Source organism: Pagrus major, chromosome 6 (genome assembly GCF_040436345.1).
Source record: "Pagrus major chromosome 6, Pma_NU_1.0".
In the NCBI taxonomy this organism is placed as follows: Eukaryota; Metazoa; Chordata; class Actinopteri; order Spariformes; family Sparidae; genus Pagrus; species Pagrus major.
The window spans coordinates 23,289,664-23,314,663 of record NC_133220.1 but is presented as its reverse complement, the minus strand read 5'-3'; the positions used below and the strand labels follow the sequence as shown (position 1 = coordinate 23,314,663).

The window sequence follows — 25,000 nt, the reverse complement described above, 5'->3', positions numbered from 1 at the left end:
TTGTTTTTATACGTATGCAAGTACACAAAGAAATGGCAATAAATTGACTCTTGAATCTTCTATATATATATTATATATTTGCATCCCTCGTCAGTTAGTGGTGAAACTCACTTAAACAGACTGTAAACAAACCTTACAAACAAGAAGTGGATAGCTGTTAAAACACATCCTCCTTTTTGTGGTTGTCATGAGAGTGTAAATACACTCGGAGGCGTTCCAGTAGAGAAAATAATCAGCTAAGGAAACATTTCATTTAACACATATTCAAATGGTGATGATCTGTTCTATTTGTCTCAATAGGGCTGGGCAATATATGGATACTTAACTGTTGTTGTGATATGAGAATATGTATGGTCTTAGATTTTTGATATTGTCATATCATGATATAAGCGTTGTCTTTTCCTGCTTTTAAAGGCTGCATTACAGTGAAGTGACGCACATTTCTGAACTGTTCTACTTGTTCTAATACTTGACTTTACCCACTTAGTCATTATATCCACATTACTGATGATTATTCATCAAAGATCTCATTCTGTTAATATTTTGTGTTATATCATGTAAGTACTTATAGTCATCCCAACAATGTTTTTGCAATATCGACATCAAGGTATGCTTATGACAAACACACCAAACTCCCTCACACACACACACACACAGAGCCAAACTCTATCATATCTACATTGTCAGGAAGCACTCCTCTTTTTGACCCTCCTCTTTCATTTCTCCTCTTCACACTCACTCCTCTCCTTTCTCTCTCTGTGACCTGGGTGAGCTGTAGCATTGTAAAGCATGGCCCCCCTCCTCTCCCTCTCCACCCACCCACACACCAGCAGCTCCTCCTAGACTCCCCCCCAACCCCAGCTCCCCGCTCCCCCTGTGGCATTCTTGGGGGCGCACTGCACCTTTAAAGAAAATATGAGGGAGGCCTAAGAGGGAGGCCCAACAACAGAGTCTTTGTGCTGCCGCGGAGCACACACACTCACACACACATGCACACACACACACATATATACACACATCAGTGGTGTCAGACAGGTTTTATTAGAGTGAGAGAGGGAGGGAGGGGGAGGAGGAAGGGGAAGGAGGGGTGAGGAGGTCACCGCTCAGCTTGGAGGCCTGAGAGCACAGTGTGAGTGTGTGTGTGTGTGTGTGTGTGTGTGTGTGTGTGTCAGTTCAGTGTGTGAGTTCTTCTGACTTGTCATCGCTCCCCTCTGTAAATCATCGCCTCTGACACAGCCTTTAATAACAGTGCATTTTTTAATTCAGCAGGGTCACTCACTCTCTCAAACACACACACACACACACACGCACACACACACACACACACACACACACACACACACACACACACAGTAAAGGCTAGTTTCTCTCCTTAACAGGATTCCGAAAAATGGCTGACAACTATGTTTCTTTGAAAGGGGGGAGGGTTGGTGGGCCATTTAGAGGATCCATTAAAAGTAAAGGATAGAAATTTAATTTTGCAACGTGTGTATCATGTTATTGCAGTGTGTGTGTGTGTACATGCACATGCCCATACTCTATGTGAAAGTGGATTCTACTCAAGTTCAATATAGATAAGAACAAAAAAGTAACAATCAACATGTTGCAAGGCCAGTCCTTAGCTATATTTGTGTGTGTGCATGTGTGTGTGTGTGTGCCTGTGCCTGGCTCAGGTTGCTAAAGCAAACAGGTCTTTGTGTGTGATGAATCTGGCCTCTAATCCGCCCTGCGTGTTTGGGTGAGACAGGGAGAGAGAACGCAGGGATAAGCAAAAAAAATCTAAACAGACAGACGTAGCGAAGGAGGAAAGGGAGGCAGGGGGAGTCGGAGAGAGGGAGAGAGAGAGAGAGACAGGTGGGTACCATATGTTGGAGTAGTCCATCAGCACAGACTGAGGTCCATTGTTGACGGCCAAAACGAAACAAACCGGTCCCCCTCTCCTCCTCATCTCCCCCCGTAGATAAACAGCCCCCGGGGCAGACAGTGGGCTGTCCTTGAGGGAGAAGGAGTAGGAGGAGGAGGAGGTGAGGGAGTTAGGAAGGGCAAGGGGGGAGGCAGGTGGTATCAGATTTCTTTGCTCTAAGACCAAGAAGAAGCTAGCAAGAAAAAAAGAAAGGCGTGCAAGTGAAGGTGCGAAGCTCATTGTTTCATCTGTCCTCGACGCAGCTAAAGTGTTGGACGCGTCAGATCTCACCCGCTCCAAACAAGTATCCCCTCTAGCTCAGCAGCTTCGGAAGAGAGGCTTGTGATGCACTGCTCCTTCATTCCTAAACCCTTTCCTTCCCCAGGAGAGGGCGAGAAATGGCGAGAGGGGTCGATAGATACAGGGTGAAGACGTAGAAAAGAGCTCGTCACACCCAGCTGCCTCTCTGCAGGCCTGCACGCTTTCTGATTTTGGATCAGTGAGAGAGAGCGGGTTCAGAGAGGAGCAGTGGATCTTTCTTTTTTTCTCCACACTTAAACTTCCCTCTTTCTCTCTATCTCCTTTCTGGAGTGCTGTCATTGAAGCTGAAAGCCAAGCTAAAGCTGTGTCGATGCTGCCATCCTCCTGGGTCACCCCTGTGATCCCTGTGTATCCGTTTGGAGTGCGCTTCCTCACTTCAGCACCAGGAAACACCTTCAAACTCCAGTAAACCCCCTCCTACTTTAATTTACTCTCTCCTCCTGGCTCGGTCTTTACTCTCTACTAGCTTTTCTGGCTCTAAATCTCTCTTATCTTTGATTCCTTCTCATTCCAATCATGATCAGAGAAGAAGATGAAACAAGACCAAACAGATGTAACACAATCTACACGGCATGTTTACTTTGTTAAAAGGATGATGATACTACAGTACCGCTGGCTCACCTGTGTGTTCAGGAGCTATTTACACCCACACAGTCTGAGCAAAGTCAGATTATTGGAGAGGTGACAGTCAGAAGGATTGCTATATGACTTTGGGGCACATGTGAGTGAAGGCTTGGTTACAGCCGCGGTGGAATCTCACGAATCAAATGCATCACTGTCACTCACCACAAAAACCAGATTGCTTTCCCAGATCACTCCCGACTCTCTCTCTCTCTCTCTATCACCCGATCTGTCTCTTGCCTTCACTCTGCCTCTCCATATAATGTATAACTCACAAAAGTTTGCCTGGCATCTCTCCAAGTCTTCTGTCTTTCTTGTGCCCTGCACCCCTCCCTCCCTCTCCTCTGGAGAAATCTGTTACCCATACCCTTATTCTCCACAGTAAAGTCTGAGAGCAGATATGGGTTAGACGGAAGCCTAAAATAGACCGTCCAGGCCAATGGAAACCAAGGCTTGTGAATGCAGCTGTCGGCCTTATGAGGGGACCCTCGCCTGCACTTGACTGTCAGACAAAGACCCACTACCATGACGGCAGCTGTGCTTGGACTGGGATAGGTAGTTAAAGGTAAAGCAGCATTTAGGATTAGCACGTCAATATTGAAGTTTTAATAGATGTGTTGCATGTAGCATTTTTTTGTAGCAAGAACAGAACCACCGTCACAGTTTGGTATGTCTCTGTAAACTGCTGAGATGATCATAGTTTCTTGTCATTTTCATCAAGAGGAGCTGCAACAATCAGACGATCGAAATAAAATCTCCAACTATTCAGCCTCTTCATTCATTTTTCAAGCAAGAATGTTGCTGCAACCAGCAGAATATTTGCTGGTTGCAGCTTCTTAAATGGGAGGATTTGCAGCTTTTCATTTTGGACTGTTGGTTGGACAAAAGAAGCAATTCGAAGACAGGACTTTGAGCGATGATCATTTTTCCCATTTTTTTTACATTTCATAGACTAAACACTTAATCGATAATGAAAGTGGTTGTACCATCAGCCCTACCATCAAGGCCAACGTCTAGAGGTTTTTAATCCCAACCAAACATTACAGCAGCTGATATCACTGAAGCTCATGTTTTCCACCAGACGTTAAATTTAATGGGAAGTTTATTGGATTATGTCAGGACAGAAAGATAGTCTGGAGCACGGATAGGGGGACGTTCTGCTGAGCAGGTAGCAGCATTTTCTCTGGTCTAAAAAAAGCCTGATTTGTTCCTTGCAATTACAAAATTGTAAGTCGTTGTTCGTCAAAAATACCTGGGTAATTCTTTTAAGTTGGATGTAATTGTACTATAGATAGTAGTTGTAAGGGAACAGAGAGTTGTGTATATATATTTAGAGCAGATCAGGGGTTTCCAGGGGGTAAACATATAGGGGTAAGGGGCAGCCTGAGCCAAAGCCCGCTAAAGCCTCTCAATTTCATGGTGGGTTACAAATAACGTATGCCCTGCCAAGTCTTCGCCCCTTTCCTCTGACTCTTCCTCACGTACTCCTTTTCTGGTATTAATCAGCTCTTTCCGGCCTCCCTTCACCAGCTTTCCCGGCCATTTGTTTTCGCTCATAGCAAACTTCAAACCAGGTTGTCCACCAATATAACCGAGCTTAAACGGCACTGAGTACCTCAATCTGTTTAGGCTGCCGCCGCTGAGCTGGAACTATCTGGGACACCTTCAGAAACACCAGCCTGCCGCAATCCCGTTCAGCTATTTAATGTAATGTTTCCGCAATATAAAGGCACCGTTCGAGAGCTGAGGTTTTAAAACGGCTGAAGCAAGCTTCTCTGGGCCCAGACTGACCATTAAAGAGAGGAAAGACCGCGTTCAAGAGCCAACGCAATAAAAACTCACAAACTCCAAAAGAACTTCAAAATATGCCGTAATGTTTGAAAACCCTGGCCGATTTTAGATTTTTTTTTCACATCCTATTTTTCACAAAAGGGACCTGTTCTAAACTCCGGGGACCCTGCCGTTTTCCAGATGGTTCTCTTCAGTTCAAAACTGTTTTGTGAAACGAGAAAACCTCTCCCCTTCAACTATGTCCCTAAACTCATCTAATGTTTCTATTGATTCACAGGGGTATACGCAGAGAGTCATAAAAAGGAGCTGACTGAATACCCAGGACTGCTTTATATCATGACACAATTCATCATCATACACACACATTTTCAACTAACATACAGACTTCCTAAGGAGATGCTGTCAGCTTTTCTCTCTTAAACTAAGTGAAAAGGGCATGGAGAGATAGACAATTAAAGATAATGATGAGGTGAGCAGGGACAGAAAGAGAGAGGAACTCCCTTCCTGAGAATATAAAAGCAGCTCCCTCTGTATTGTTGGCCTCATCTCAGTCCAGGCCGCTAATTGATGGCAAATAGCTCTACAGCAGTTTCCTTACACACACACATACACACACACACGCAAATACACGTCATACATTATATACACATATGCAGTTTCCCTGCGGTTTTCAACACAGCTCGTTTGGCAAGAGAGGAAGGTCTCGCTCCAGACAGACCCAGCCCACAGCGGAAAACACACACACACTAACACACAGTGTACCTTGTAATATTTAGCCCTCATCTTGTATAAGGTAGGACAGTTAAGTAATTCGGTCATGCTCCTGGGAAGACAAGGCCACTTAGGTGTTGGGTGTTTAGCTGGGTGACCTCCAGAGTTTAAGCTGCGTCTCATGCCCATCGAGAGCAACTCCTGAGAGGGGAGACTGCCGCGAGGCCAGCCCATGATGAGGATAGCACTAGCCTGGCAACCAGGCCTCACATATGGAAACCGTTTAACTGTTATTATTAATATCCAAAAAAAAAAAAGAAAATCAAACTAATAACACATGCAAGACACTGCCAAGACCCAGCTCAGGAGACAGAGGGAAAACACATACATACACAAACAGAGACTGTCTGCCATGTGCACATGCATGCACAGACGCATACGCACATAAAGACAAATGTACACACACAGACGCCTATTGGTTAAACAGAAAAACACGGTCCTAGTCAGTGGCCTGTAAAAGTATCAGCCTGCCTGCCCGCTGCCATGGAAATAAAACTCTTTCATGTCTTTGGTTCAGAGGGTTTTTACACCTGGTTGTGGCTGAGGCGTGCACCCACCCTTACCACACACACACACACGCACGCACACACACACACACACACACACACACACACACACACACACACATTAACACACACACACACACTCACACACACACATCTATACAAACACCGGAAGTGGGCAGGCACAACAAAGGCTGGCTGCTGTACAAGAAGTTAAACTTATAAACAAGCACAAAATCTTTAACTTCCCCAAATGAGAGGCAGGGGTGTGTTCCAAAAAAGGGGAAACGGGTGTGCAAGCGCTGGACTGTGTGATTTAGTAAGAGGGTCAGCCCAACCAGATGTGAACGGGCACATTTTTCAATTTCAAGTAACTCAAAGCACAGAACAATTTCTCTGTTCTTTTAAAACCTTTTTGACAAGGTATTGTTGAAAATGGTTTGGGTATCTTTGTGGTTATACAGCAGTAAAAATGCCATAATTAGTCATAGGGGTTTTTTCCATCTGTAGTCTGCTGACCAAGGTGTTAAAAAAGTTTCCTAAAATGCAACAAAGCAAAAAAAAACATCACTGATTTAATAGTATTAACTAAACCACTAGTTTGGAAGTAAAAACAAAAGTAAAAATAATGTTATAATTTAAAACTTAAGGGGATTTTGCAGTGCTATTTATAGACCATTAGTCTGTTCACTGATTAGTCTATTAACCAACTATTTTAATAATCACTGAAACATTTTAGTCATTTTTCAAGCATTAATGTCAGACACTTGCTGGTTCCCGCTTCTTATTTCTAAGGATTTGCTGAATTTCTTTGTCATTTATGATGGTAAATGAAGGTCGTTGGAGTTTCTGGACCAAACAGTATTAAAAAGAGTATTTTTCCCCTCCTTTTTTTTCTGTTTTGTTTTTTACATTTCATTGTCTTAAGATAATCAGGAGATTAATTGTCAATGAAAATAATCTTAAATTGCAGCACTAACTGTGGCCTGGTTCAACTTTTACCTACTGTCCTTCATGTCCAAGTTTTTCACCTTCGTTGTCACATCCAATATTTGTTTCAGATAATTACTAAACAATGAAAATGGTGAGTAAATTGTTAACATATGAACAGATTTTTTTTCTGTAGAAAATCTGTTCATGAATGAGCACAAACTTAGAGCAGTACATCTTAACTTTATAAAGTTGGGTGACAACAGAGAAAAAAGTTGTCAGAGAAATTTAGCAATTTAGCTTTTGCTAAACTGCTAACTTAATTAATCTCAAATGCACTTTGACTATACTTAAACTTTTTTGTTGTTTTCAGCGATGGCAAACTCCACTGACAAGACAACAAACGCATTCTGCCTGTCAGGTGAAAAAAAAAAAAAAAGGAGGCCGTCACACACTGTCCCAGAGCTCAAGAAGAAAGCAAAGAGACAGAGAAGAGCTACATTCCTCTCCTCCTCCCTGTTGACTCTAATCTCTCCTTTAAAATGGCTCACACAAAGAACCAGCACAGACTAGCTAATTAGCAACACTTTAGGCCGCTGCAGCTATTGTGTGTGTGGTGTGTGTATATGTGTGTGTTCATTGTGTGCACCACGGACTCTCGACTGTTACCAGGGTAACTACTTGCCTAGCAGCCTTGTAAGCGTTGCACATTTTGTCTTTACTCTTCACTTTCTTTCGTTCCCCCTCTTAGTGTCCATCAGGGAGTACGGAGTGGGGGAATGAAGGAGTAAGGTCTCTAAGAAAAGAGAGGAGACTATAGGACCGAGATATGAGGATTTTCTGACCTGTGTGAGAGGGGGTTGTAAGCTAATGCTCTCTTTTTTGAGTGCCTTGCCCCTAATGAACTTTGAAATACTGCATCTAGGCACACTTCAATTCAAACCAATTACAACTGTTGCTTTTTGACAGACAAAGCAGTTGAATGTGACTAATGTGAACAGACACACACCAGTGTTTTGATTGTTTTGTACTTTTCATTAGTTATTATTTTAATGTGGTTTTAGTTTAAGTTAGTTTCCAGAGCAGGTTTGCTCTAGTTTTCATTGTTTAAAAAAATGTTTTGTTTTGATTAGTTGTTTTGTTTAGTTTTAGTCTTAATATCATTCTTTTAATACAATATAGGGGTTATGGGCGGGTCTTGACAAAGACTATAACTAAAGACATTCTCTTTGTATTTTTATTTTATTTTAGTTTCTTTAACAAGAACACAATATCATTTCACTTACTTTTTAACTAACTAAAATGTTTTCACACAAAATTGTAGTTTAGTTTAACTGTAATAACCTTAACACATTCATCCACACACACACAGTCACACCCCAGTGTCGCTGACCAGTAGTGAGGTCATGCAGCTTTGCTCGCTGACCTCCGACCTCTTCAAAAGGCCTCAGCCATCGTGGCTGAACCGTCAGAGGAGCCAGAGTCAACAATTGACTTTTTCACCCTCGGAAAACAGAAACTCCTCCATTAAGAGTGTCCGTCCCTGCTCATGTGTTTGTGTGTGTGTGAGTGTGTGTGTTATTTACCTGACAGCGCAGGCAGCTAGGCCTACCCAGTGTAAGTGCTTCCAAACACTCCCATGGCAACCAAACCCAACCTAACCCCTTCAGGTGCCCAGAGATGTGTGTATAACTCAGTCTCCACAACAGAGACAGGACAAACACACACGCACACACGCGCGCACACACACACGCGCACACTTCTTCTGTTGGTATCTTGTCTATTCTTGTCTCTGAGCCTCTCGGCTGCTTGGGTCAACCAACCGTGACTGCATCCATGCTGGCTGCGCTGGCCTGGTGGACCATGTCTACTGTCCGTCTACTTTTTATCCACAAGACCTGTAGCTTTGTAGCATGCTTCCTTAGACGACAAACTTCATCATGAAGTAGATTTTGCAGTTTTAGTCGCGCAAATGTGAACATTATGAGGGATCTATTAAGTTTGATTTTTAAGAACTTTAATTTTAGGGTTAGAACAACAGTCTGTAATTAGAGGTCACTGAGGAGAGAAATGACAGAAGGTGAAATGACAAAACAAAAATCTGCTCCCAAACTCTTCTCCAACTGGCTGGAAAAAGCAGTAAAGAAATTTTATGGGCGCTCATAAATACGACATCTCAGCATCTCCGAATTAGGTCGTGATGTGTGAAAAAAATCACTGAGCGAGAAATATGAGGAAGGGGAGTCATGTGAAATACATTACTCACCATGGGATCTGCAGGTGTGTGTGTGTGTGTGTGTGTGTGTTTACGTCTGGAGTGCAGGAATGCAAAGGTGCATACATTTCTCAAGCAACTCTCAACAGCATCAGCAGTTTCGAGAGTGAATGGATCATTTGAATGTTTAAAATCACATGTGATACCATTCAGTAGTCTGTATCAATCAATATGAGCAGATTCCTACACAGAGAGTTCTACAGCCGAAGAAAAAAGGGAAGTAAAAGTCACACAAGGCAGATAAAGGGACCTTCTGGTGCTTTTAAGACTCCTCGAGGAAGTTGGTGTTCTATAGGTCTCTTTGTATCGCCGCGGTAACAGCAGTGGGTGTTCTGTGATGCTAGGCAACCCCGACTTGCCCCTCCTCTGTCTCAGCATGACCTCTAGTGACCTGTGAACTATACTGACCCCTAACATAAAGAGGAAGGCCTGAGCCAGACCGAGGGAAAGCTTTTAGGAGGTGACAGCACTCAGAGAGAGGCCTGCGACTGATTTACTGGCCCGCACACACGACAGACGGACACATGCGTGCGCACACACACGCACACGCACACACACACACACACACAGGTTACGGATGCAGACAAGACGTACAGACATGAAAATGACACACGCAGACACACATGGGATACAACCTGTCATGCAGATGCACAAACGGCAGGATAATGTAATTAAATTAAATCCCACCTCGCTAACAAATGACATCTTTTTTTTCTCTTCTATAGCCACCTCTTCACCTCTGTCTCCTCTGCACTCCTGACCTGAAACTGAACCCTAGAGGAGAGCTGGAGGTCAAACAGGACATTACTGTCCCAGTGACCAACATTCACCTCCCATAATTTAGTCGAGGCTGTTGAATGTGTCTCTAAGATCGTCCCCACCTCTGTCCATACAGTCTAGCCAATCTAACAGGAAGCCATAAGTTATCCGAATCATCCAGCATCTCTCATCGTCCGCTAACACACGCACCAATCTCACACATCTGTCCGCAAACGCAAACCAAACACACACTGCATATATACGCACACACACACACACACACACACACACAATGGCTATCTTTCATCAGTGTTTGTGTATATCTGAGATCTGTATCGGTTCCCCCTGATCTCCAGTCATCACTATGGCTCCTTAATTACACCCTTCATTAACTCACATCAGCTCTGTGCATGTGTGTGACTGCTTGTGTATGTGTGTGTGTAAGAGATGGAGAGAAACAAAGATATGTGTGTGTGTGTGTGTGTTGTGCAAAAAAAAAGAGGGAAGTGCCGAGGAAAAAATAGATTATGACAAATGGGAGCAGGGATCGATGCTCCAAACCAATTTCCAAAACTGCCTTTTTCTCGACCAATGTTCCTTTTAAACCCTCGGGGAAGGGAGACTGCTACAATCTGCCTCTCACTTTCTATTTGCACCTAAGAGCAAGTTAAAGGCAAGAGAGAGAGGGAGAGAAGAAGACAGGCAGAAAGAGGGGAAAAAATCCCTTCCCTGGCGGGCTAAGCCGACCAATGAGTGGCACTCCTGAGAGGAAACGGCACCTTTTTGTCACCGTCTCTCCTTCCTCTCCCTCCTACTTTTCCCTCTTTTCTTCCCGTCATCACCAGCCACGACTACTGTAGCCGCTGGAGCACCAGAAGTGGTTAATTGATGGCCAAGGGGAAAAGGGTAAGGGAGGAGACAGAAATGGGTGAGAATAGAGGGAAGAAAGGAAGCGACTGTGCTCAAAATGCGGAGTCTCATCTGCAACAAAAAAAAAAAGAAGAGAAAAAAAAGAAAAAAAGGGAAGGAGATAGGACGTAAAGAAAAGGAAAGTATCGAAGACACCTGGTTCTCGTCAGAGCACCCTCCACCCAGCCACACACACACACACACACTTTGAGGTTTGTTAGGATTTATCCTGCTTACATTTCTCGTCTGCTATGCATCATTTCATGTCTACACCCGTGCCCGGCACCTCAACAAAGTGCCATACACTCTCCACTGCACTATAACTGCCGCTCTTTGTTTTCCCTCCCTGCCACCCTCCCCTCTCTCTCTCCCCTCGATGATGGGGCAGAACTGGTCTTCGCCCCCTCTTCCCTCTCTCTTCCCCTCTCTCTTCCCTCTCTCCTGCTCTGTTCTTTCTGGGGAGGCAGACAGGCCACATTCCACAGGGAGGCCCAGGCGCCCTTTTCTGACACGTCTCAGCGTTACACCCCTCCTTCATCCCTCTATTCCTGCTCTCCAGCCCCCAATACCCCCCACCCAACCCAAATGTGCTGCCTCTTTGCCCCTCATTTTACCTCTGTTCTCTGTGGCTGTATGTCCCACCTCATCATCTTGGCCATTGACCATCTACAACTTATACCTGTCATCCTTTGTCTGTCTATCTATCTATCTATCTATCTATCTATCTATCTATCTATCTATGAGTAAAATAAGAAAATTAAAACCTGAGATAGAGGAGGACAGAGTCAGAAAAAGCTGGAGACAGAGGACGGAGAGAGAGGCCAGTGGAGGGGTTTTTACGGCTGGAGATGGCTGTGATTTCTCTCAGGTTCCCAAGGGGCCAGAGGAAAAGACAGCTTTGTGTTCTGACAACACCGTGCTGTCAGGAGTTCTGTGTGTGTGTCTTTTCTGCTCCAGTGAGCACTGGCACTGGTGTTTAAGCACCAACACTAGTCCGCACTACTACACCTTCAGGTGAGAGACTCAAGCGTGGAGAAAGGAACAAGAGGAAGAGGAGGAGGAGGAGGAGGAGGAGAAGGTATATCCAAGACTTTCAGGTTGAAGCCATAAGAGCAGGTTCTTATACAATGTTGTCAGTGTCAGTATAGGGGCAGGCGATATTGATTTTGTGAGTGGTGGCCACAAGCTAAAAATACGGTCTCTATGGCCACCCAAGCACTACTACACCAAAACCCGATTAAATCGAGTAGTGTGACGGAACAGGGGACAAAAAAGTAAAAAAGCTCTTATGGACAGAGAGAAGTATTTGCTGGTTTCAGTAAGACTTTAAATTTGACCAGACATGTAAGTAAAGACTGATTTTGAACAAGAATAAATAAAGGTGACAAAACTGGTCTATCTCCGAGTAAAGGGGACGACTTGTGCTCATAGGGTACATGTGGTGGAACACAACCACCTCTTCCCCACTAAATGTAACATAATTAAAACATTTCCAAGGCCCTGAATTCAAGATAAATAAATGTGTGTTGTTTCTTTTTTATTCAAATGGTGTGAATGGAGAAGCAAAGCAGAGCAAAGGAAGAGATGAATGAAGAAGTATCAGCTGGTTGTGATATCAGAGCGGCCGCTCTACAGTGCTCACTGGCACGGAACTCCCATCTTATCCAGAGGGTGAGGGAGTGGGGGGGATAGAGAGATGTGTGACGGCAACCAAAGGCTGGTAATACTGAGCAGAGAGGACAGGCAGACACACACACGTACAGCATATAGAGTAACTAACCTTTCAATGAGTGTTGAACACATTTTTTTTTGCAATGATTATTCAAATGTAGTTATCAAACACTTGTGACAAAGATATGTGGCAGAGGCAGGATATTTTACAGTTTAACATTAAACTATACTGTCTAAATCAAGACCGGTACTCTAAAACTGGGACTGTATTAATTAAAAATAATAATAATAATAATAATCCCAAGCATCTTTTCTGCATTATATTCTCACATATACACTGATGTCGATACACCTATGATCGGGCGACCGATATACCGAAATATACCCACAAAATGACCAAAACACAAGCATAAATCAAATGCTTACTTACCACTTAATTGTACAGTCAAACTAGCAAAAGGACGCAGTAGCCGAGCACACAAAGGTGCCAGAGTTACGGAAAGTATCCAAAGAACAGGAAGGACACACCTCTGCCTCGTGACAACTCAAATCTTTTCAATCTCTGCAAATTGAATTTAACAGAACGCTCGAAATAGAGTCACTACAATAAATTACTGTGTATTTAACTGCTACGTATGTGGATGTAACAGTTTTTGGGGAGGTGAGGGCTGGGATCTGGAGGAAAGGTTGTGCTTTCCTTTCATGGTCCACAGCGGATAGAGGGGAAAAGAAGTACAGTGAGAGAGAGGAAGAGAAAAAGATGGAAAGAGAGAGGGAGGTATGTTTGTGGTTGGTAACCCGCTCGAGAGAGGAAATACCAGCGTGCGCACACACGTACACACATATACACACACACAGGTGCAAAAACATAGAGAGCAGAGACACGTCCGAGAGAATAAAGACCTGCTTTGTGTGAGCTACAGGTTTGGTGTTTATGTATGTGCATTTGTGCATGGCTGTGTGTGTGTGTGTGTGTGTGTCCTCGGATGAAGGTTGCTGAGGAAGCAGGGTGAGGACGCAGTCAGAGGAAGGAGGAGGGAGAGGAGAGCAGGACAGGAGTGAAGGGCCTTGAGTGTTCCTCGTTCACCTAAAGCGCCATCATTATAATTAGGGGGAATAATTTTAGCAGCGGGGAGGAAACCCTGATTTTTTTCTCCCCCCTGGGTTTCCTCAACGAGAAACTCAGCTGGTGTCAGAGAGCTCCAGAACCCACACTGACCCTCTGTGATGGAGCGGACACACACTTACAAATTTAGAGTTATAAATATTGGCTACATGCTTATACAGCCTGTGAGTAAATAGGAGAATTTCATCTCTTCTGATCTCTTCATCAATTGCAGCAAATGCCACATCAGTAAGTGAAAAACATGAATCAGTGAGTTTCCGTCATTGGATGACGGCACTCAGCGGACATTCTTGTGCGGTTATGGACAAATGACTAATGTAGAGACCTCTAGTTGACAAAAACCTTTCAAAATGAGCTGTGTGTGTGTGTGTATGTGTGTGTGTGTGTGTGTGTGTGTGTGTGTGTGTGTGTGTGTGTGTGTGTGTGTGTGCTGTGTGTGAAGTACTTCAGAGAGTAATCAGACAAGAGCTATGAGGATTTTTTTGTGGGGAATGAGAAATAAAAATGTAGAATTTCATCCAAGAAGTTCCGGGAAGTTTGGAAATTCCATCGGACACAGTGGCCAGTGTGTGTGTGCGTGTGTGTGTGTGTGTGTGTGTATGGAGGGACAAGGTTGTGTGTGGAAGAAGGAGGACTGACGCACAGGAGGCAAGATAAATAGCATAACTGGAGACACCGCACACTGACGTGTCAAACACACACAATCACCACTTCATGGATCAGTGACAATATAAAACACGCTCTCCCACACAGACACACACTCACTCCTTGATATGCCAAAACGGCAGGTATGTCTTGTAATTTTTTCCCAGCTCGTAACGTGTAATAATATATCAGTGGGAACCTGGTGTGTGTGTGTGTGTGCGTGTTATTACAGTGAACTTTGTCCTAGTGGAATTAGTTGGCACATTATGAACGCTGGATAATTAAAGCACCGACGAGCCAACCTGTCAGAGCTTTTCACCGTTCGCACATGCGAGGCTGACAATTACCAGAGTGTGTCCGACTGCGTGTTGTCACATCTGTATATTATGTAACAGCCCGCTGTGTACATGCTGTTCTAAATGAGTTACAGAACATATGAACATGAGTTGCACAAGTGGGAGTTGTTGCAAAACAAGTCCCACGAGCACGTATATACAGGCAGATCTATAAACATAATGTCAATCACTCACACACACACACACACACACACACACACATACACACACCTGTTGCTGTTGCAGGTGCAGTAAGTCGACCGGGCTGATCTCTCCGTTGGTGTCTCCGTTTGAGCCGCCCTCTCTACCTCCCCCTCCATCTGATTGGCTGCTGAGGCTGCTGACTCCGTTCTGGTTGGACGGCGTCGTTCGAATGGTCTCAGAGGCTGATTCCACCATCATCACTGGCACCTGAGAGTGGAGGAGGGAGGGGAGGGGAGGGGAGGGGGGTGGAGGGAGGCGAGACAACACACAGATTGAACAAAAGTGACCTGGGCAGGTTGAGCAGAAAGCCAGCTCGCATGTGAGTGAACAAACAAGGCAGCAAAGTAAAGTAAACACACGCAGAGATAGGGAAGCGAATCGTGTGTGTTTGTGTGTGTGTGCACGTGTACTTTGTGAAAAAAGGGCTTTTGGTCATGAACCACCCACACATAAACATGCCCAAGTGGCCGCAAAAAGCAACACCTGAAGCTGGCAGTCTTTTGTCTGCATGTAAATGTGCGTCGAGGAGCGTACGCGTGGATTAGGATCAGACGTGCAGCAAATCTAAACTGACAAGGCTGTTAATACTCGGCTATACAGTTAAATAACACAGACATTTCTCCAATAATCAGAGGTGGCATGTGTGCGCTGTGTGAGAGCCAAGAGCAGGTTGGTCTTTGACAACGATCCGTTTGATGCACCTTCACAGGGCCTCTCTAATTAGAGCGTCTTCCTTCCACAAAACCCCGACAAAACGAGCCGTTCCTGGATGTGTTGTTGTTTTTGAGAAACAACGCCTCGCAAACACACAGGCGCATTTGCCATCGTTAGGAGCCCGAGCGTGGGAGAGAGGAGACGCAGAGACACACACACACACACACAAACGCGTGAAGAACACACACGAGGCACAAGCGAGCACAACACAAAACAAACCTTCATACAAGCACGGAGGCTGTGAACTCCTAATGACGAGCTCAATCTCGTCTTTCTGCCTCATCCAGTTTTAGAAATTAACACACACAAGCGCACGTAGTTTTTTTAAGGGGAAAGTTCTAATGCTTTTATTTCAGCAACCCTGAGTGGGTACACAAAACGCCATCGAGGCATTGTATCCGCCGTCTGTGTGTGACTACTATGTGTGTATGTGTGTGCGTGTGTGTATGCGGGTGTTTTTCAGAGGCGTACAACCCATGCCTTCTGGGGAAACAATAAAAGGCATTTCATGAGAGAATCTAACTTTTCTTTTCCTCTGAGGCAAAAGCAGGTGAACCTCTGTGTGTGTGCATGTTTGTGTGTGTGTGTGTGTGCGTTTTTTTTTCTCTCTGAGACTCTGACAGCAGGTGAGGGTGTGAAAGAGCGCTGGTGGCTTTGTTAATGGAATGCTGCCAGATGCTTGCTGAGGGACAGGGACCTGGGCATGTTTGTGTGTCTGTAGGTGTGTGGTAGGATACAAGTGTGTGCAGGTGGATGAGCTGTGCCACATAAAGGGTCATTCCATGCAAATCTCCCACATGTGGAGTGATTGTTGATAGTGTGGCTTTATTTTCCAAGGTTTTCAAGATATCTGCTACTGTTTTTTTCTGCTAGTTGAAAACAATGTCAGGATTTTGTCTCTCGCGTTTGTTCAAATGCTATGTTTTCAGTGTTTGAGCAGCACAAACAAAAATTGAATCGGAATTGTTCAAGAGGTGGATTTCTCAAGGCCTGAGCACATAAAACAAAAAATCTATCTCGATAACATTGATGGTAAATATGTATTTTTGCGACTGAAAGTTCATCCTTGAATTTGTGAACCGCAGGTGGAAAGTGGGACGGAGTGGAACTTGTTTTGTTGAATGCATTTTTCTCATTGTTAATTTGCTTACAGACACATTTCACCGGTTCTCGCCTAACAAGCAGTGGTATCTGAAAACCACAAATCACACTGTGGTATTTTTCCTCCCCATTGACTCTCTTCTGTCTCCCTCCTGGCACCCATCTGCCTGTGAAGTTAAGACTGAGAAGCAGAGCGTTATTGTGACATTTAAAGCTAGTCACTTAATCTCCAACCTCATTCCTCTTCCCAACGCTTTCACTCCTCTTTCCTTCCGTCTCCTCCCGCCTTTCGTCCAGACCTGCTGCTCGGTCAAACTGCTCCCAGAGGTAATATTACGAAGCGGGGCATCATGCAGAGTGATCAACAGATCCCGCCGCACAGTCCGATGACTTTGCAGTGCAGCAGAAACTCCTCACATCATCACACGTCTCACTAAGCATGAATCACCGGCACTGCTATCTAGCCCGCACTGTGCTGTAATGTACTGTACACCCATCTGCTTCTTACTCTTCCTCATTGACCTTATTAGCAATGAGGGGAAGAGAGATAAAGAAAGACAGAGAGATAGAGCTTGCAGGTGGACAAGGACCTAATGGGAAAGTGGGGAGTGTGTAAAGATGGAAGCGCATGCCCTCTCTTTCACACACACGCAGACACACAGGCGGTGTGGTATGCTCGTCTAAAGGGTGTGTACTCTGTCATATCCTGTAATGGGTGTATATAAGCTGGTGTAATGGAGGTCGGGAAAAAGGCAGGGGCATAAATCTACCCTGAAGTCTCTGATTAGGGCTATGATACACACACACACTGCTTTAAGTTTAAGTGTTTCTGGCAGTGAAGAGGAGCTGCCCGTGCAGAGGCCTGCCTCAACCCGCTACTCACTCTTTCAGTGTGTCTTCTTCTACATGCTCAGACCCCCCCACCTGAACCCCTGACCTGAGAGCGCGTTGGGAAAGACATTCCCACTACCCCGAGGGGACGGAGCGAGGGAGGGAGGAGCGCAGATCAGAGAGATAAAGAATGCGTTCGGAGGAGAGGAGGGGGGGAAATAAAAGGCCTCCTTTGCCTTTTAATTGGGATGGAGAAGAGAAGAAGGGAAATGGGACTCAACATGTTTCTGATGACTCTGGTGTATACGTGCTTGTGTTTGTCTAAGAGGCTGACACCTACCTTTGTGCTGCGATGGATTAGCTCACAGCGAACGCTAGGTGCATGTGTTTATGTGACGAGCAGGAGAGTCTTGTTTCGACACGTCTCGCTTGTTCAGATGTTCCCAAAAAATTCTGCGCTAATAATCATCAGAACTCTCCCTCTGTTCCTTCCCACTGCTCTGAGCGTGCGGAGTTCAAACAAGCCGAGCCAAATGCCCAGCGAGCTGGCTCACAACTGCTGACTCTCAGGGCTTTGTCGGAGGGGATTGGCTCTGTCAGATTCCTCCTGGTCACAGCTCGTCAGAACCGCAAAGCCGGACCGGTTTCACTTTCTGTGAATGTGTGTGTGTGTGTGTGTGAGAGAGAGAGACAGAGAGAAAGATTTGTGTACAGTGTGTATTTATGTGTGCATCTGTGTTTACAGCAGCTTAGTGAGATAATAAGTCTTTATCATGTTATGCCTCATGTGGGAATATTTCCAGCAGTCCCAGAACGCCTGTTCTGTTTCCTCCGCCTTGCATCAGCTCGCTGTAACGCTGCTTATTAGGCAAAGAACTGAGGGAATAAGGGTGGGAGGGTGAGGAGGGAGGAGGAGGGAAGGAGAGGGGGGTGAGAGAAAAAAAATGTCTGTACCAGTATCTACACTCCATCATCTATCTACTTTCATCTGACTCTTGAATAATCTGTCTCTCTCTTCTTCCTGCTCCCCGCATGCTGTCTTTCTCACTCTGGTTATGGCTGGTAACTAGTGGCAGGTTCAACCCTGGAAAACATTAAAGTTTTCACCCTGAAATAGAATCCACGCGGGTTATTTCTATGATATTTGATAGTTCAATCAATATTTGTGAGCAAGAGAAACACTTCCTCCCGGAGAATTGGAGCTCTAACCTGTTTTGTAATCAGGAAAGAGAATTTGTTCACAACGAGTGGCTGTGTGGATGCGTAAAACATTTGCTTTAGCTGTGACATCCAAAGGGGCTTTATTTTATTACAACTGACAGTCAAGAAACTGAAAAACACCCAGGTAGCTTTCATTGTGTCCACAAAATGTCCTATTTACATGAGTGGAACCGCTTCAGGATTAAAAACATTAGTAAAAACTTACACACCCATATTCTAACACTCACTATGCAAGCTGGCAAACACTCCTCCACTACATAAACCGTAACACTGGCCCTGAGGGAATCTTCTTTAACCCCAAACCCAAGAACAAACCCAACGATCAGGTCTGGGCGCTTATGTCGCCATTAATCACTCCTTAAGTGTGAGAGATTGAACCAGAAACGCAAAAAAAAAGAACAAAATGTTTGGTACAGTGAGGCACTTACTGGCATTGTATGCACAAAAGAAAAAAAAGGGCAAACATGGGCTGTACTATGAATGTTCCAGTAGTGATACTGCAGCAAAAGAGAGACATGGTGTTCTTGTATAATCAAAGTTTCAGGGCAGAGTTTCAACCACATCTCTGCACCTTCTATACATCCTGCTACTAAAGCACCTTCCCCTTTATCTCTCCAAGCAAGGAAATACTTCAATATTTAACTAACTAACAAGGCTTTCTTGTGCGTGACAAGACATGTTGATTCTCAGAACAACATCGCCATAAATGCAACAAAATGACTAACTGACAGTTTGGGAATACTTAAATATGCACTGCTGCTTCACCTTTGTTTGTATTACGATTTTCAATTTTGAATTGACAAAAAAAAGTCACCAGCCCCCTTCGAAGGGAACATTTTGGCAGTAAATTGCTGAGAAAATCATGCATTCAATTTAATCGCAATACATGTGAAGTTTGGGATCTTTTTGTTAAACATTAATGTGTTGAAACAAACTCAGAACACATAAATGTACATAACAAGTTTAGCTAACAACAGCCCCGCTCTGTATATCTCTTTGTTTCAGATATCTTTTTTCCTCTAGAAGAACGACAGGCAGAAGGAGAGGAAGAGGAATAGAAGGGATATCTGCGTGGCATTTCTGAGCTGACGTGTGTTAGCTTCAATAAAAAGAAAATGAGGTCAGGGGAAAGCTGAAGAAATAACACACACATATATATCCTCACCCGAATGAGCACGCACTAAAAAAAAAAAAAAAAGGTATTTTTTCCATCACTTCCCTGTCCAAGTTTGGTTGTTTCCTCAGGAGCTGGCCACAGCTACACGCTAGCCAGATTTTGCAGCAGAGCAGCCAGGTAGTCTTCCACACAGAGCTGAAGCTAGCAGCTAACAGCGCCGCTCCAGGCTACTCTGGCTGCCAGCCAGCGCTAACAGGTTGGCTAACAGTAAAGGGCTAATGCTAGATGTCTGCGGCTGCCCTGGCCCTGCTCCAGAGCTAACAGGTGAACTCCATTATCCCGCAGACAGATAGTCAGTCAGATGTGGGCCAATATCTACTACTGGCTGGCTGGATTCAAAGAGCATCATCAGCCCAGAGAGGAGACCGAGGCTAGCAGCGCTGGCCTGTAGTCTGACCTCCAGCTGGCTAATGAAGAAGCCAGTCAGAGCTGTTGTTGTGGAGTGGAGGGAAGAAGAAGAGAGGGCTGCTCTGAGTGCAGATGATAAGAAAATCCTCTGCTAGATAAACATGAGGAATTCTTCTATACTGCTGCAGGACTGTCTGCCATATGGCATACAGTTTGTCTGAGTATCTAAAAGAGTGTGTGCATGTAACGTCTGCACGTGCGTGTGTGCTTTGTACAGTATGTAACCTGCCATATATGTTCACCCCCCCCCCTCCCCTCTCCGGTGCGTACGTCTGTGTGCGCGTTCATGTGTGAATTGTGTGTCTGCTCGGCCGCCTGCAGTTCTCTGAAGACAAAGTCCCTGTTTACAGAGCCCATAAAGATTAGCCTCCCTCGGTCAGGTGGGTTCTGGAGCCATAGGTAAACACACAGCGCATTCCGCACCGATGAGATCGCTCCGTATGTGTGTATGACCGGGGCAAACATACACTCCTGCCTTCACCTCGACCCTTCCTTGAGAGTGCAGTAAGTGATTTACCAGCTTGCAGACTGCTGTCTCTTCGCAATACTGGAGACAGACACAAAGACACACACACACAAATATTTGTAGAAGGAGCGGACTTCATGCACACCTCATTTATCTGAGCCTAAAATCACGGGTTGTACATTCCTAAAGAGGTAAAGCTCGAGGGCATGCGTGTACGCGTGCCCGTGTGTGCCAGTTGCAAATCATCCTGTGATCATGAGGATGAAAAATCCGCCGCTCTCCCCTTCATCTCTCCCCCCCCCCTCCTGTCCTGAGAGGTAATGGAGGCCGAGGTCAGGTTATGACAGTCCACACGGCTAATACTCAGATTGTATTTAACATGGTGGAACAGAGGTGAAGAAGGGGAGAGAGGAGCTTGGGAAAAAAAAGGCGACGTGCCTTTATTTGGATCTGAAACCAGCTAGAGTGCCGCGGAGCAATTAGCAGCTCCGTCCTACGAGAGCTCTTTATTAGAATGACCTTCACTGTGAGGGGGGAGGAGGGGGGAGAGAGAGAAAGGGAGGAGAAGAAAGATTTTGAGGTGTCAGTTGGGAAATGGACAGATGACATGAGGGTGAAATAGATGAGTAAACTGAGACTTGAGCACATAGAGATTTAATTTTCGTATTTGCGCGGCAGATGTGTCATGTGGTGAATTTGATCTGTTTGACCCTCAAGCCACCATGTACCAAAAATCAGGTGGACATGGGGGACGAGAATGAAATGTGTGACCCGTCAAGAATACATGAATAAAAGAGGACTATCCTTCACGTCAAATTAAAAAGAACCTGCCATTGTGGCAAGAAATTACTCCAATTCCTGACACTGATATTCTCCACCTTCAACGAATGAATTACTAACTTCCTAACTTTAATTCCATGGGACAATTCATATTTTATTGCGTGAAAAGACCAAATTGTGCAAGAAATAGAACAAGGAAGTGTATTTTCCGATGAGTTAAATTTGTTGTAGCTGCCTTCAGGTGAGACATAATTTCATGTATAATCAGAATTTGCATTATAAGGAAGATAAAGTGAATAGATTTAATATTACCTGAAAATGAGCAACAGCAGCTTGTTATAATAAAGGGGTTACAATGGATTGAAAAAAAATGGTGGTGTAAAAAATATAAATAAATATATATCAAAGTGGACATGATATAATTTTATACATCGGCTTTCAAGTCGGGCACTTTGCATTTCCTAGTTAATTAATAGATTGGATCAGAGCGAGTTTAATCAAATATAATTGAATAAGTCCACAGTAAAAAAAAAAACAGGCCAGACTTTAAAGGAGACATGCGGAGAAAATGATAGCATGTCCACTTTTCAAATTAATTGAATTTTAGTACTTTTGAACTTGGTCCAGGCTGTTACAGAGGTAATTAATTCACATCCTATCCAAAAGTGCTAAAACAAGATGATATCCCTTAGCATTCGGTGTGTGTGTGCACTCACACACATATTTTTTCTTTCAAAAGAGCTAAATAAAAATCAACACTGTTGCACACCAGTGACAGTCCATAATGTATTCCATGTAATTGTTAGTTTTCTGTTCTTCTTGCTCTTTTCTCCTTACTTTTGTCTTACAGGCCACAACTAAAATATTAATAATTTCTAAGGCGGTTCTCATTGTATTAAAAAATGTCTGCTTTATAATTTATCAGAGAAAGAAAAATCTTTGTTATAGTGACAAGCATGCTAATTAATAGAAGTAGAAGGAACATTGAGAGAAGTCATACTAATTTGGAACATGCTAATATTAATAGAATAATTTATGGTGCAGTATAAATAAATTAATAGAGTATTTCGTTTGAAAAAGGGATGCCTTCAATTCAATTTAGGAGAAAAGAGGAAAAAAAATGTCTGCCTCTTGGACAAGGACATTAATAACAGTGCTCTATCACCAGAAGAGAAGAGGAAGAGACAAACTAAACATGCACTGTTCACTTTTAAAACGCATCAATATTTCAGGCAGCTAATGAAAATTGGATGAGCAACACTTGTATTTCCTGCCTTGTTATTTTCATTTGCTGTTTAAGGACTTTTCCACTGGCAAATTTGTGCAGAATCTGCTAAAGGAGGAAACATTTAGGCTTTTTTTTCTCTCTCTCTCTCTCTCTCTCTCTCTTCAAATGAGATGCCTCTTACTCTTCCCATTGGCTTCATGTAAACTAACAGCTGTGTGCCAGGCAGTGGGCGAGAGAGGCAGAGAAACTGATGGAGAGAGAGAGAGAGTGAGAGAGAGAAGTGGACTAGGTCATTACCATCCTTATTACTCCTCATTAAAATACACCCATCACAAAGACATTCTGCTGTGTGTGTGTGTGTGTGTGTGTGTGTGTGTGTGTGTGTGTGTGTGCCTGCGCGTGTATGCGTGTGACCGAGCAAGTGCATGCGCGTGTTTCCGCTGTTCCTGATGTGCACATGTGCGTCCTTATGCAAAAGTGACAAAAAAAGAACAATATAATTGGAGAAATGTACGCAGTAATAATAGGTATTCAGAAAATGATAATTCATATTAAACAGGGTGCACAAAGTCAGCCTCATTTGCATGTTTTAGATTATATGCATTTCAAAAGTAATTTCCGCAGGGCATATGAATGACATTAATTCCCGGGCGGGTTCTGCTATAGACCTCAAACTATCAAACACTCAAACATTTAACAGATGAAAAAAAAAAAAAAAAGAGGGAGCTGGTGCCTTGGCAAGGGGAGATTTCAAGGTTAAAGTATTTGAATGTGAATTTTTAAACTTCTGTCTTGGTTTGTTTAAAGTTGCTCCACAGCTAGACTAAGAGTTCCATTAATTTGGAGATTCAGTGAACCACAGATGTTTTTTTTTCCTACTCAGCTGTATGTGTGTGTGTGTGTGTGTGTGTGTGTGTGTGTGTGGGTGTGCGCTTGTGTGTTTCACTGTACCAGCCTGAGAAAGACACCTCTCCTCCTAATCCACCACCATTTCCTCAGCAATAAGCCTAAATTGGTCTGACTCACTTTGTGAGTCATGTGCTCGTGTCACTCCAGAACCAGACGATCCGACAAAGAGAAAGAGAAAGACGGAGCTCCAATAAAGGCACATTAACTGACCCTAAGTGATGGAGGGGAAAGAAAAAGTGACGAAAAGGATGAGAAGAAGCATGTGGTGAGGGAGGGGGGGACGGGGATGACGGGAAGAGCCGGGGAGAAGGAGATGGAGACAGAGGGTTCCCTCTCCTCGCCGAGAGGAAGACCCAGGGGCAGGAAACAGGCTGGATGAATGTGTGATTCCAGTGGAAAACTCTGGATGCCACGGACAACATTCTTCTCTTATTAGGGAATCTGGTCTGCAGCCACATTATAGCGCCTGACTCATTACTGCGTATGTGCACGTCTATCCGACAGACACACATCTCGCGCACTAACACACCATCAAGATGTTCCCCACCTGTTATTCTCGCTAAGTTTTGGCCGGCGCACAAAGTCGCAGCTCGAGGAGAAGAGGGAGGAAAACAGCGAGGGGAAGGCGTATAGGACGGGGAGAACTAAGAGAGCGCGGCATGTCTGTGTCTTGTTTGTGGTTTTGTCTTCATCTGTAAACAGAGCTGCTGCTGCGAGTATGTTAGCATGTCATTATCTCATTAAGAATTGATGGCTTCTGCACAGAGGGGTTCAAACTGCTTTGTTTGTGAGCATTCAACGACTCGTGTTGTGCAAACACAACAACCGCAAAAACACACATATCCTACAGTGCAGCTGACACACAGACGCAAAAAACTCTGCGTACATACACACACTTATACAACAGAATTTCCGTGTGTGTGTTAATGTAAAAACACATTCTAAGAAAATACATGGATGGACAAAAGTGGCACCTCTCTCTATTCATCCCTGCCTCCCCCCTTCTGTCAATGTGTCCCCCTGGCCACCTTTTCTTGCCGCTGATGTTTAAGCACTCTCGATGATGTGAAGCATTTTGTATAAGCAGACTTCAGAGAGTGAAGGTTGGAGGAGTGGGGGAGCATATCTCGGGGCAATAAAAGTGGGCTAATTGGGGCCTGGGAAGCATGTTTGTTTTCTCGCTTGTTCTCCCCCCCTTTCATTTCATCTTTTCCCAGCCAGTCACTGCAGATCAGTTCATCTGCGAAGGACGAGCGGAGAAAGCAAAGAGGATTAGATTCTGGTAAGACACAAATCGTTGCGCACACACACACACGCACGTATGGATGCGCAACAGCGCTCACACACACACAGACTAGATTTAGCATGCCATAAGGCAGCCATGGGGTGTGTTTATTGAAC

The 25,000-nt window shown here is 44.3% G+C and overlaps 1 protein-coding gene across 2 annotated transcripts in view; it reads right to left on the bottom strand.

Moving 5' to 3' along the window:
• The window catches only part of foxp4 (forkhead box P4), a 92,075-nt gene that overhangs the window by 44,183 nt on the left and 22,892 nt on the right, over positions 1-25,000 (bottom strand). For both annotated transcript variants that reach the window (XM_073468474.1, XM_073468472.1), the window contains exon 2: positions 14,792-14,971. In XM_073468474.1, the coding sequence (XP_073324575.1) occupies positions 14,792-14,962 (171 nt within the window). In that variant the 5' untranslated portion in view covers positions 14,963-14,971. The remainder of the gene's footprint in view (positions 1-14,791; positions 14,972-25,000) is intronic.